This window comes from Salmo salar, chromosome 09, assembly GCF_965601325.2.
Source record: "Salmo salar chromosome 09, fSalSal1, whole genome shotgun sequence".
Lineage (NCBI taxonomy): Eukaryota > Metazoa > Chordata > Actinopteri > Salmoniformes > Salmonidae > Salmo > Salmo salar.
Genome location: NC_138299.1, coordinates 2153326 through 2167534, shown reverse-complemented (window position 1 = coordinate 2167534; position 14209 = coordinate 2153326). Strand labels below are relative to the sequence as shown.

The following is a 14209-nucleotide window of genomic DNA, read 5'->3' as shown; positions in this document are numbered from 1 at the left end:
TTAGACACCGACCAAGTTTAGCCCTGATCAAACTCCGATTTACTATTACAAAAGTTTCATTACCTTTGTTGTCTTCGTCATAATGCACTCCCAGGACTGCTACTTCAATAACAAATGTTGGTTTGGTCCAAAATAATCCATCGTTATATCCGAATAGCGACGTTTTGTTCGTGCGTTCCAGAGCTATCCGAAATGGTAAAGAAGGGTCGTGCGCATGGCGCAATTCGTGACAAAAAAATTCTAAATATTCCATTACCGTACTTCGAAGCATGTCAACCGCTGTTTAAAATCAATTTTTATGCCATTTTTCTCGTAGAAAAGCGATAATATTCCGACCGGGAATCTCCTTTTCGGCAAACAGAGGAAAAAATCACAAAGACGGGGGCGGTCAGGTCACGCGCCTAAGCCCAGAGTACCTTGATCGGCCACTTGAGAAAGGCGATAATGTGTTTCAGCCTGGGGCTGGGATGACGACATTCAGGTTTTTCCCCGGGCTCTGAGCGCCTATGGACGACGTAGGAAGTGTCACGTTAGAGCAGAGATCCTTAGTAAAAGATAGAGATGGCAAAGAAGTTCCAGAAATGGTCAGACAGGCCACTTCCTGTAAAGGAATCTCTCAGGTTTTGACCTGCCATTTGAGTTCTGTTATACTCACAGACACCATTCAAACAGTTTTAGAAACTTTAGGGTGTTTTCTATCCATATATAATAAGTATATGCATATTCTAGTTACTGGGTAGGATTAATAACCAGATTAAATCGGGTACGTTTTTTATCCAGCCGTGAAAATACTGCCCCCTAGCCATAAGAGGTTAAACAGGTTAACATTCACAAGGCCAAAGGGCCAGACGGATTGCCAGGACATGTACTCAGAGCATGAAAGCACGCCCCCATTCATATCGACGGGAGTTTTGGTGGAGCGGGTTGAGAGCTTCAAGTTTCTCGGTGTCTACATCACTAAGGACCCATCATGGTCCAAACACAATCGTAAAAAGGGCACGACAACGCCTCTTTCCCCTCAGGAGGCTGAAAAGATTTGCATTTCCCCTCAGATCTTCAAAAAGTTCTACAGCTGCACCATTTAGAGCATCTTAATTGGCTGCATCACCACTTGGTATAGCAACTGCTTGGCATCTGACTTCAAGCGCCACAGAGGGTAGTGTGTACGGCCCACTATATCACTGGGGCTGAGCTCCCTGTCATCCAGGACCTCTTTACCAGGCGCTATCAGAGAAAGACCCTTAAAATTGTCAAAGACTCCAGCCAGCCAAGTAGACTGCTCTCTCTGCTACCGCACTTCAAGCGGTGCCGGAGCGCCAAGTCTGGGACCAAAAGGCTCCTGAACAGCTTCTACCCCCAAGTCATAAGACTGCTGAACAGTTAATCAAATGGCTATCCGGACTATTTGCATTGCCATTATTTTTTGCACTGACCTTCTTGCATGAGCTCTATGCACACTCACTGGACTCTACCCACACACTCACACATACTACACTTTAACGCACACATACACTCACACAAACACACTACATACGCTCACACACACAAAACACACACATGCATATTGTCGCACTGTCTGGAGGATCTGGCTGCTATGATTGGATAGAGCAGGTGTCACGGGCTGGCTCGGAAAAACAGGAGAGGTAGAGTCAGGCGCAGGAGACAGAGAGTTCTTGACCACACTTCTTTATTCAAGAAAAACTGGAGGTGGTCGCCAAAAAATATATAGGGACGCAGCCCTTAAATTATTCTGCGATGGTGTACACAATGAAATCAACCACAGGCAGAGGAAAACCAACATACGTTCCTATAGCACATGAACCGGACAGGAAACACAATCACGCACAAACACAGACAATCTACGCTAAACTAAATAACCCCCCCCTACTAATGACTAACCCAAAACAGGTGCGTGTCTACCTAGACCTAACCAACAGAAAGTGAAACAAAAAGGGATCGATGATAGCTAGTAGGCCGGCGACGACGACCGCCGAGCTCCGCCCGGCCGAGGAGGGGCGCCACCATCCGTCGGTGTCGTGACAGTACTCCCCCCCGACGTGCGGCTCCCGCAGCGCGCCGACGCCGGCCTCGAGGATGCCCCGGAGGGCGAGGCGCAGGGCGATCCGGATGGAGGCTGTGGAACTCCCGGATGAGCGCTGGGTCCAGTATGTCCTCCACCGGTACCCAGCACCTCTCCTCCGGACCGTACCCCTCCCAGTCCACGAGGTACTGCAGGCCCCTCGCCCGGCGTCTGGAGTCCAAGATGGACCGGACTGTGTACGCCGGGGGCCCCCCGATGTCCAGGGGGGGTGGAGGGACCTCCCGTACCTCATTTTCCTGCAGCGGACCAGCTACCACCGGCCTGAGGAGAGACACATGAAACGAGGGGTTAATACGATAATAAGAAGGAAGTTGTAATCTGTAACACACCTCGTTTATTCTCCTCAGGACTTTAAATGGCCCCACAAACCGCGGACCCAGCTTCCGGCAGGGCAGGCGGAGGGGCAGGTTCCGGGTTGAGAGCCAGACTCTCTCCCCTGGGGTGAACACGGGGGCCTCGCTGCGGTGCCGGTCAGCGCTCGCTTTTTGTCGCTCCCTGGCTCGTTCCAGGGATTCCTGCCCAGCGTCCCAGGTCTCCCTTGAGCGCTGAACCCATTCCTCCACCGCAGGGGCCTCTGTCTGGCTCTGATGCCATGGCCCCAGGACCGGCTGATAACCCAACACACATTGGAATGGTGACATGTTGGTGGAGGAGTGGCGCAAAGAGTTCTGAGCCATTTCGGCCCATGGCACGAACCTTGCCCACTCCCCTGGCTGGTCCTGGCAGTAGGACCGCAGAAACCTGCCCACCTCCTGGTTTACCCTTTCTACCTGCCCATTACTTTCGGGGTGAAACCCCGAGGTCAAACTGACCGAAACCCCCAGTCGCTCCATAAACTCCCGCCACACTCGGGACGTGAACTGGGGGCCTCGATCTGAGACGATATCCTCGGGCACCCCGTAGTGCCGGAAGACGTGGGTGAATAAGGCTTCCGTGTTCTGCAGGGCCGTAGGAAGACCGGGTAACGGAAGCAGACGGCAGGACTTAGAGAACCGGTCCACAACGACCAAGATCGTAGTGTTGCCCTGAGACGGCGGGAGATCGGTCAGGAAATCCACCGCCAGGTGGGACCATGGTCGTTGTGGAACTGGGAGGGGCTGTAATTTCCCTCTAGGCAGGTGCCTGGGAGCCTTACTCTGAGCGCACACCGAACAGGAGGAGACATAGTGCCTCATGTCCCTCACCAAGGTGGGCCACCAGTATTTCCCACTAAGACCACACACTGTCCGCTCAACCCCTGGGTGACCAGAGGAGGGAAGCGTGTGAGCCCACCAAATCAGACGATCGCGAACACCGAGCGGAACGTACTTACGACCCACTGGACACTGCAGAGGAGTAGGCTCCGTCCGTAACGCCCGCTCGATGTCTGCGTCCACCTCCCAGACCACCGGTGCCACCAGGCAGGAGGCTGGAAGTATGGGCGTGGGATCGGTGGACCGTTCCTCGGCGTCATGGAGACGAGACAGTGCGTCGGCCTTAGTGTTCCGGGAACCTGGGATATACGAGATGTTAAACTGAAATCTCGTAAAGAACATCGCCCACCTGGCTTGACGCGGGTTCAGTCTCCTCGCCGCCCGGATGTACTCCAGATTGCGGTGGTCAGTCCAGATGAGAAAAGGGTGACGCGCCCCCTCAAGCCAATGTCTCCACACCTTCAGGGCTCTGACCACAGCCAACAGCTCCCTGTCCCCCACATCATAGTTACGCTCCGCTGGACTCAACTTCCTCGAGAAGAAGGCGCAGGGGCGGAGCTTGGGGGGGGGCGCCCGAGCGCTGGGACAGCACGGCTCCTACCCCAGCCTCGGATGCGTCCACCTCCACTATGAAGGGCAAAGAGGGGTCCGGGTGCGCTAGCACCGGAGCGTCGGTGAACAAAACCTTCAGACGACTAAAGGCCCTGTCCGCCTCCGCGGACCACCGCAACCGCACCGGGCCCCCCTTCATCAGTGAGGTAATGGGAGCCGCCACCTGCCCAAAGCCCCGGATAAACCTCCGGTAGTAATTGGCAAATCCCAAAAACCGCTGCACCTCCTTCACCGTGGTGGGAGTCGGCCAATTACGCACGGCTGAGATGCGGTCACATTCCATCACTACCCCTGATGAGGAAATGCGATACCCCAAGAAAGAGACGGCTGGTTTGGAAAACTCACATTTCTCAGCCTTGACGTATAGGTCATGCTCCACCAGTCGCCCAAGCACTTTACGCACCAGAGACACATGCTCGGCGCGTGTAGCGGAGTAGACCAGAATGTCATCGATGTACACCACTACACCCTGACCGAGCAGGTCCCGGAGAATCTCGTCCACAAAGGATTGGAAGACTGCGGGAGCATTCTTTAACCCATACGGCATGACGAGGTACTCATAATGGTCAGATGTGGTACTAAATGCAGTTTTCCACTCGTCCCCTCCTCGGATACGCACCAGATTATATGCACTCCTGAGATCCAATTTCGTGAAGAAGCGCGCCCCGTGAAATGACTCCATCGCCGAGGCGATGAGAGGTAGTGGGTAACTGAAACCCACTGTGATGGCATTTAGACCTCTATAGTGAACGCACGGGCGCAGACCTCCCTCCTTCTTCTTCACAAAAAAGAAGCTCGAGGAGACGGGTGAGTTAGATGGCCGAATGTATCCCTGCCTCAAAGACTCAGTGACGTATGTTTCCATAGCCGCTGTTTCCTGCTGAGACAGGGGATAAACGTGACTACGAGGAAGTGCAGCGCCCACCTGGAGGTTTATCGCACAGTCTCCTCGTCGATGAGGTGGTAATTGGGTCGCCTTCGTTTTACTGAAGGCGATGGCCAAATCGGCATACTCTGAGGGAATGTGCACGGTGGAGACTTGGTCTGGACTCTCCACCATAGTCGCACCGATGGAAACTCCTATGCACCTGCCCGAGCACTCATTTGACCACCCCTTAAGAGCCCTCTGTCCCCACGAAATCTTAGGGTTGTGAGTGGCTAGCCAGGGAATCCCTAGAACCACTGGAAACGCTGGGGAATCGATGAGGAAAAGACTAATCCGCTCCTCATGACCCCCCCGCATTACCATGACCAGTGGCACAGTGACCTCCCTGACCAGCCCTGACCCTAGTGGTCGACTGTCTAGGGCGTGCACGGGGAAGGGTTGGTCCAACTGGACCAGGGGAATCCCTAACTTAGCCGCGACCCCACGGTCCATAAAACTCCCCGCCGCGCCTGAATCGACTAGCGCCTTAAACCAGGAGTGAGGGGAGAAACAAGGAAAAGACGCTGACACATACATGTGACGGACAGGGGGCTCTGGGTGAGGCTGGTGCTGACTCACCTGAGGTGTCAAAGGAGCGCTCTGCCTGCCTTCTGGACTCCCAGGTGAGTCTCTCCAGCACCGGTCCACAGTGTGCCCTCTGCGACCACATGAGGTGCAGGAGCGAACTCCCCCTCCGGTCTTCCTGGCTGCTGCCCCCCCTATCTCCATAGGCGTGGGAGCAGGAGGGCTGGAGGGTGGAATGAGCAGGGCCCGGGTCGGACGTCCGCGGGCGGCCAGCAGATTGTCCAGTCGGATGGACAGATCCACCAGTTGGTCCAGTGTGTTGGTCGTGTCCCGACAGGCTAATTCCCGGCGGACGTCCTCCCTCAAACTACAACGGTAGTGATCTATAAGGGCCCTCTCATTCCACCCTGCTCCCGCGGCCAGGGTCCGGAACTCGAGAGAAAAATCCTGCGCGCTCCTCGTCTCCTGCCTCAGGTGAAACAGCCGCTCACCCGCCGCTCTCCCCCCGAAAGCGGCGGGTGAACTCTGGGTAGTTGTCCCTGGCTGAGTCCGGACTGTCCCACACGGCGTTTTCCCATTCCAGGGCCTTACCCGTGAGACAGGAGACGAGGACGCTGACGCTCTCCTCCCCCGAGGGAGAGGGACGAATGGTCGCCAGGTATAACTCCAACTGGAATAAGAAGCCCTTACACCCAGCGGCCGTCCCATCGTACTCCCTGGGGGGAGCGAGTTTCACCCCACTGGTACTGGGTGCTGATAGTATTTCCTTAAGCAGAATTAACAAGTGTGGGCAAGCTAATTTTCATGACTATTCTGAAACAAAAAAAGCCTGTGTGTGGATGAGAGCGATGCTGCGTTTGAGTTTCCCTGGACAACATGATGCTTTGCCTTGAGGCTGTTGACCTGCCGCGTTCAGGGGGCCGAGAGCGCTTCGGTCCCAGCTCTCCATGCGCGCCAACACCTGATCCATGGCGTTCCCCAGACGGTGGAGCAGGGTGGAGTGTTGGTCAACTCTTTCCTCCATGGACAGGGTTGGCGCTGAAGCTCCTGCTGACTCCATCAAGTTTTGGTGCGTGATTTCTGTCACGGGCTGGCTCGGAAAAACAGGAGAGGTAGAGTCAGGCGCAGGAGACAGAGAGTTCTTGACCACACTTCTTTATTCAAGAAAAACTGGAGGTGGTCGCCAAAAAATATATAGGGACGCAGCCCTTAAATTATTCTGCGGTGGTGTACACAATGAAATCAACCACAGGCAGAGGAAAACCAACATATGTTCCTATAGCACATGAACCGGACAGGAAACACAATCACGCACAAACACAGACAATCTACGCTAAACTAAATAACCCCCCCCCTACTAATGACTAACCCAAAACAGGTGCGTGCCTACTTAGACCTAACCAACAGAAAGTGAAACAAAAAGGGATCGATGGTAGCTAGTAGGCCGGCGACGACGACCGCCGAGCTCCGCCCGGCCGAGGAGGGGCGCCACCATCCGTCGGTGTCGTGACAGCAGGACTCCCCTATTGGTGGCCCATGGGCTGAATTTGGCCAGCTGGTGGTTTTATTTCTTAAAAGACTGTAAAAACACCAGGAAGCCAACTCCAAGTGATTTTTATTTAAGAAATCTGCTCCCAAGTATTCCCCCACATAATAGAGAGACACTACATGTGATCATACACAAATGTAAGCAAGGTTTGAAATGATTATGTTTAGTCAAACATTATATCTGTTTGGGCTTCTTGCGGTCAATTTGCAGTCTACAAATTATTTGTAGTTATGCTACCCCCGACCATCCCCTGCAGAAAAAATTCTGTCTGCGACTGCTTTTAGATGATGATACCTGCGATAGAGCGTGCTCAGCTGATACAGCACAATCAGCATAGCTGCTTCTCTCGTGTTAGTGGGCACTGGGCAAGTGGGCACAACCGTAATCCATACCCAACCCTGCAGTAAGTCATGACGAACTCACTAACAACACTCAGTTTTGGACAAGACTGTCTTTATGGCCAAAATTATCCTATTCACACTTTTGACTTAAATCAATACCACATAGGCCGTCTAAAACCAGAGAAGTTTGTTCTAAGCTTAGGGGTAGTTGACTTTTAAAGGCCCAATGCAGCTGTTTTTATCTCAATATCAAATAATTTCTGGGTAACTATTAAGTACCTTACTGTGATTGTTTTCAATAAAAATTGTCAACAAAAAAAATTGCTTCTTAGCAAGGAGCAATTTCTCAAATAATATTTTTTATAGTACTGTCAGGGAGTGGGGAGGGGAAAAACTGCAAAGTAGCTGTTATTGGCAGAGAGGTTTGGAACTCTCTTTCTTATTTGTCTATTAACACATTTAATAGACCACCCAACCAAAACAGGTTGACATTTCAGCGGGTCTTTTCAAACAGCTCTTACACTCAAAGTGCATTATCATAATTTTCACAATTTCACAGTATTATTCCTACCTCATAGTGTGGAAATATATATAGTACCAGTCAAAAGTTTGGACACACCTACTCATTCCATGTTTTTTATTTATTTTTACTATTTTCTACATTGTAGAATAATAGTGAAGACATCAAAACTATGAAATAACACATATGGAATCATGTAGTAACAAAACAAGAGTTAAATAAATCAAAATATATTTTATATTTGAGATTCTTCAAAGTAGCCACCCTTTGCCTTGATGACAGCTGTGCATACTCTTGGCATTCTCTCAACCAGCTTCATGAGATAGTCACCTGGAATGCATTTCAATTAATAGATGTGCCTTGTTAAAAGTTAATACAGTATGTGGAATTTCTTTCCTTCTTAATGTGTTTGAGCCAATCAGTTGTGTTGTGACAAGGTAGGGGAGCTATACAGAAGATAGCCCTATTTGCTAAAAGTACAAGTCCATATTGTGGCAAGAACAGCTCAAATAAGCAAAGTGAAACGACAGTCCATCATTACTTTAAGACATGAAGGTCAGTCAATGCGGAAAATGTCAAGAACTTTGAAAGTTTCTTCAAGTGCAGTCGCAAAAACCATCAAGCGCTATGATGAAACTGGCCCTCATGAGGGCCGCCACAGGAAAGGAAAACCCAGAGTGACCTCTGCTGCGGAGGATAAGTTAATTAGAGTTAACTGCACCTCAGATTGCAGCCCACACAAATGCTTCACAGAGTTCAAGTAAAAGACATCAACTGTTCAGAGGAGACTGTGTGGTCGAATTGCTGCAAAGAAACCACTACTAAAGGACACCAATAAGAAGAAGAGACTTGCTTGGGCCAAGAAACATGAGCAATGGACATTAGACCGGTGGAAATCTGTCCTTTGGTCTGATGAGTCCAAATTGGAACATTTTGGATCCAATCGCCGTGTCTTTGTGAGACACAGAGTAGGTGAACGGATGATCTCTGCATATGTGGTTCCCACCATGAAGTATGGAGGAGGAGGTGTGATGGTCTGGGGGTATTTTGCTGGTGACACTGTCTGTGATTTATTTAGAATTCAAGGCACACTTAACCAGCATGGCTACCACAGCATTCTGCAGCAATATGCCATCCCATCTGGTTTGCGCTTAGTGGGACTATCATTTGTTTTTCAACATAACAATGACCCAACACACCTCCAGGCTGTGTAAGGGCTATTTGACCAAGAAGGAGAGTGATGGAGTGCTGCATCAGATGACTTGGCCTCCACATTCACCCGACCTCAACCCATTTGAGATGGTTTGGGATTAGTTGGACCGCAGAGTGAAGGAAAAACAGCCAAAAAGTGCTCAGCATATGTGGGAAATCCTTCAAGGCTGTTGTAAAAGTATTCCAGGTGAAGCTGGTTGAGAGAATGCCAAGAGTGTGCAAAGCTGTCATCAACGCAAATTGTGTGTCACGTCCTGACCATTAAAGGGCTTATTTGTTATTGTAGTTTGGTCAGGACGTGGCAGGGGTTATTTGTTTAGAGTGTTTAGGGGTTTGTTATATTATGTGTTTATGTAGAAGGGGTATTTGTTTAGAGTGTTTCGGGGTTTATTGGGCTATGTGTTTATGTAGAGGGGTGTTGGTTTAGAGTGTACCGGGGTTTTAGGTTTAGGTTCTAGGTTAGTGTATTCTATGTTAGTTCTAGGTTGTTTATGTCTATGTTCAGTTTATTGATTTGACCTTCAATTGGAGGGAGCTGTTTCTCGTTGCCTCTGATTGAAGGTCCTATGTATAGGGGTTGTTTTGTATGGGGTATTGTGGGTAGTTGTAGTTGCGTAGCTTTGTGTTTAGCCTGCATCCTGTTCGTTCGTATGTTTTCTTGTTGTTTTAGTGTTCAAATAAAGTGAATTATGAGCACTCAATCCGCTGCGCCTTGGTCCAATACCTACAAAAGACGTGACATTGTGACTTTTAAAAAAGAAAGTTTACACTTTTTTGTTTACTACATGATTACATATGTGTTATTTCATAGTTTTGATGTCTTCACTATTATTTTACAATGTAGAAAATAGTAAAAATGTAAGAAGAGCACTTGAATAAGTAGGTGTGTCCAAACTTTTGACTGGTACTGTATAAAACACAATAAAATAACTGTTTTGACTGCACTGGTTCTTTAACTGTTTGAAAACTGCAGGGTTTCTTCACATATGTGTTATACTTTTTATGTTCCAAAAATTAAATGTATTCAAGTTTTGATCAAATAATGTTCAGAAAATGTCTTATCTAGTGAAGTTCTGCTGCAGCAGGGTTCTCTTGCCTTTGTACTACAGCTGCATACTATCTCTCTCTGTCTCTCACTCTCTCTCTTTCTGTCTCTCAGGGCCACTCCAGCTTCATCACCCATCTGGACTGGTCAGTGGACTCTCAGTACCTGGTGTCCAACTCAGGAGACTATGAGATACTCTATTGTAAGTATGGTCATGTTCAGTAAAGCATACTGTAGAAAACTGTTTTGCAACTGAAAATGAAAATCTGTGTTCTTATTGGAAAAGTTCAGATAGCACCTCCACATTTCAATCCGCTGTGTGTCGTTCCAGGGATCCCATCAGTGTGTAAACAGGTGGTGAGTGTGGAGACCACACGGGACATCCCCTGGGCCACATCTAACTGCACTCTGGGCTTCCAAGTCTTTGGTGAGCAATGCAGCTGGATATGTATTTTCTGGACACATACTGTATAATGTCTCGTGGACAGATGGATGTAACATAGGATGGTAGCGTCTGTCAACAGACTGTGGGATGTGACGACTAATGAGGAACTTCCCGGTGCACAGATTTTTTTTGTCACTGGTCATTTGGACTAATCACTATTTCGCATCTTTCAAATTTCTGAAGGGAAGAGGCCATTTGACCCATACTTTGGCTGAGTGTCACGCCCTGACCATAGAGAGCCCTCAGGGTTCTCTATGGTGTAATAGGTCAGAGTGTGACTAGGGGGGTTTCTAGATAGTATATTTCTATGTTGGTGTATGTGTATGGTTCCCAATTGGAGGCAGGTGATAATCGTTGCCTCTAATTGGGGATCATACTTAGTGTGTTCCTTTTCCCACCTGTGTTGTGGGGTTTTGTTTTGTGTGAGTGTTTATGTGCGCTACGGTTTGCACGATAGTTATATCTTTGTTTTTGTTTTTTAAGTTTCACGAGCAATAAAATGTGGAACTCTACTCACGCTGCGCCTTGGTCCAGTTATTTAAACGACGGTCGTGACACTGAGAGATTAATTTATGGGGGTGGAAACTTTGTTTGTCTTGTCAGTACTTCTCCCCCCAGAACCTAATCGAGCATATGATGCAATTACAGTACGCAACATTTTTGTTCTGGGTTTCCAAGATTACATACTGTATGACCATTCACTTTGTACATTTTGTGTAGGGTATAACATAATGAGATGGATACTGTAACTCTGGTCCTGATCAACAGGGTTATGGCCTGACGGCTCCGACGGGACTGACATCAACGCCGTCTCCAGATCCAATGAGAAAAGGCTGCTCGTCACAGGAGACGACTTCGGAAAAGTCCACCTTTTCTCTTTCCCCTGCTCTCAATTCCGGGTAAGATTGACAATCTATTGAATATTTAGATGAGAAGAGCCTGTGAAGATGATGTGAGGCCATTGATTGCAGTTTTATTGATTTTCTTTTTCTTCCAGGCTCCCAGTCATGTTTATGGTGGACACAGCAGTCATGTGACCAATGTGAAATTCCTGTTTGACGATAGTTGCCTGGTTTCCACTGGGGGCAAGGACATGAGCGTCATGCAGTGGCGGGTAGTGTGAGGCGACCATTTTGGGGCAACAGACAGACAGTTTCTTTATGGATCAGGGTAGGGGAAGGGTTGTACTCCTAGAGGCTTCCCTGTACAATGAGCTTACAATGAAGTTGCCCCCAGAAGCTGATCTTGGATCAGTTTTGTATTTACCCCATTAATGGGTTAGGATTTGGGGAGGGCTGATTCTAGATCTGTTCCTAGGGTTGACTTCACTACAGAGTTTAGCTTTTTGGTGGGTGGGATGGGTCGTGGGTGGGTTGGGGACGAAGAGCATCACAACAAAAGGATGATACAACAGGGAGTACCTATTGTTTAGTTTTTTATCGTTCCGTCTGTCCTTTTTGTATATTTCACACCTCAGGAAACCAATAGAAAATTAGGAGTTGAATTTATTCCCTTTGCCATATCAATGGTAGCCTCTCTGGCCTGGTAGAGATGGCACTCCACATTGGAAAGTGGGTGGTTAAGAGTGTTGAGCCAGTGAGCAAAAGGTTGCTGGTTTGAATCCCCAAGCTGATTAGGTGAAAAATCTGTTGAGCAAGGCACTTCAGCCAAATTGCTTTGGGTAAGAGTGGCTGCGTAATGGAAGTTTTAATTTTTACTATATGCATTTGATCTACACTGAATGCACATACAACTGATGCTGACAGAGAGTAAATGACCAATATTCCAATGATTACACTCTTTCATATGATGTGTATTTTATAATGAATACATCAGGTTTACCCCAGGCAGTTTGTTACTAGGCCAAGTGTGCGGTTGAATAGATGTGAATTCTGTGAGGCTACATGGGAATATGAAGATATTAACTCTCTGCTGTCACTGTCTGGTTTCCTGAGGTATTGAATGGTGTCATAATGACTACTTCACTAATGCTCTGCAAACTATAATACATGATAAAGTATCACACTGGCATTTCAAAGAGAGCCTTTTAAAAACAAATTAATAATTATTTAAATGAATAATCAATGATTATTTACACCTGTTGAAAAGCATCATTTTGGGACCCAAATGACTGAAGTTGAACTACATTTCAAACATATTTGGATTACACTGTTATATATCTGCTGCCGATGTCACGTCCTTCCTGAGCCTCCCTTATCTTCCTGTATAGTCCTCAAACTAGTTCTGTAAATAAGAGGTTTGTACTAATCAGACCATTGCACTGTAATTGTTTTCTCTCCAATACCCTTTTCACACTATAGTGCCGAACCAATCCGTACCGCGCTGACTCAATATTTTCTTTTCACATTGTCCTTTTCAGCACGGCTCCAGTAACTACGATGGAATCGTAACCAGACTAGCTCAGTACAGCTTGTTTGGCTCGGTTTGGCTCAGTAGTGTGAAAAGCCCTAATGTGTGCTCCCCTATTGTGCACTGTTTACCAAAGGCAAGTAATCACTACTCCAAGGCTTAAGAGCGTACAGGTCACAGTGGTGGGTAGTATATGGGGCTTTGGTGACAAAACGGATGGCACTGTGATAGACTGCATCCAATTTGTTGAGTAGGGTGTTGGAGGCTATTTTGTAAATGACATCGCCAAAGTCAAGGATCGGTAAGATGGTCAGTTTTACGAGGGTATATTTGGCAGCATGAGTGAAGGATGCTTTTTTGCGAAATAGGAAGCCAATTCCAGATTTACCTTTGGATTGGAGATGTTTTATGTGAGTCTGGAAGGAGAGTTTACAGTCTAACCAGACACCTAGGTATTTGTAGTTGTCCACATATTCTAAGTCAGAACCGTCCAGAGTAGTGATGCTGGACGGGCGGGCAGGTGCAGGCAGCGATCGGTTGAAGAGCATGCATTTAGTTTTACTTGTATTTAAGAGCAGTTGTAGGCCACGGAAGGAGAGTTATATGGCATTGAAGCTCGTCTGGAGGGTTGTTAACACAGTGTCCAAAGAAGGGCCAGAAGTATACAGAATGGTGTCGTCTGCATATAGGTGGATCAGAGACTCACCCGCAGCAAGAGCGACATCATTGATATATACAGAGAAGAGAGTCGGCCCAAGAATTGAACCCTGTGGCACCCCCATAGAGACTGCCAGAGGTCCGGACAACAGGCCCTCAGATTTGACACACTGAACTCTGTCGGAGAAGTAGCTGGTGAACCAGTCAAGGCAATCATTTGAGAAACCAAGGCTGTTGAGTCTGCCGATGAGGATGTGGTGATTGACGGAGTCGAAAGCCTTGGCCAGGTCAATGAATACGGCTGCACAGTACTGTTTCTTATCGATGGCGGTTAACCTCTCTGGGCTAGGTGGCACCAAATCGTCCCACCTACGTAACAGCCAGTTGAATCCTGTGGCGCGATTTTCAAATACCTTAGAAATGCTATTACTTCAATTTCTCAAACATATGACTATTTTACAGCTATTTAAAGACAAGACTCTCGTTAATCTAACCACACTGTCCGATTTCAAAAAGGCTTTACAACGAAAGCAAAACATTAGATTATGTCAGCAGAGTACCCAGCCAGAAATAATCAGACACCCATTTTTCAAGCTAGCATATAATGTCACAAAAACCCAGAAGACAGCTAAATGCAGCACTAACCTTTGATGATCTTCATCAGATGACACACCTAGGACATTATGTTATACAATACATGCATGTTTTGTTCAA

At 47.9% G+C, this 14209-nt stretch overlaps 1 protein-coding gene across 5 annotated transcripts in view; it reads left to right on the top strand.

The window, feature by feature from the left end:
• LOC106610626 (echinoderm microtubule-associated protein-like 1) overlaps positions 1 to 13989 on the top strand; it is a 111283-nt gene extending 97294 nt beyond the window's left edge. Inside the window, exons 18-21 of one of the 5 annotated variants that reach the window (XM_082955599.1) lie at positions 10138 to 10225; positions 10355 to 10450; positions 11237 to 11367; positions 11466 to 13989. In XM_082955599.1, the coding sequence (XP_082811725.1) occupies positions 10138 to 10225; positions 10355 to 10450; positions 11237 to 11367; positions 11466 to 11591 (441 nt within the window). In that variant the 3' untranslated portion in view covers positions 11592 to 13989. The remainder of the gene's footprint in view (positions 1 to 10137; positions 10226 to 10354; positions 10451 to 11236; positions 11368 to 11465) is intronic. The other 4 variants (XM_082955598.1, XM_082955597.1, XM_014210046.3 and 1 more) reach the window with 4 other exon arrangements.
• The last annotated feature ends 220 nt before the right edge of the window (positions 13990 to 14209 follow it).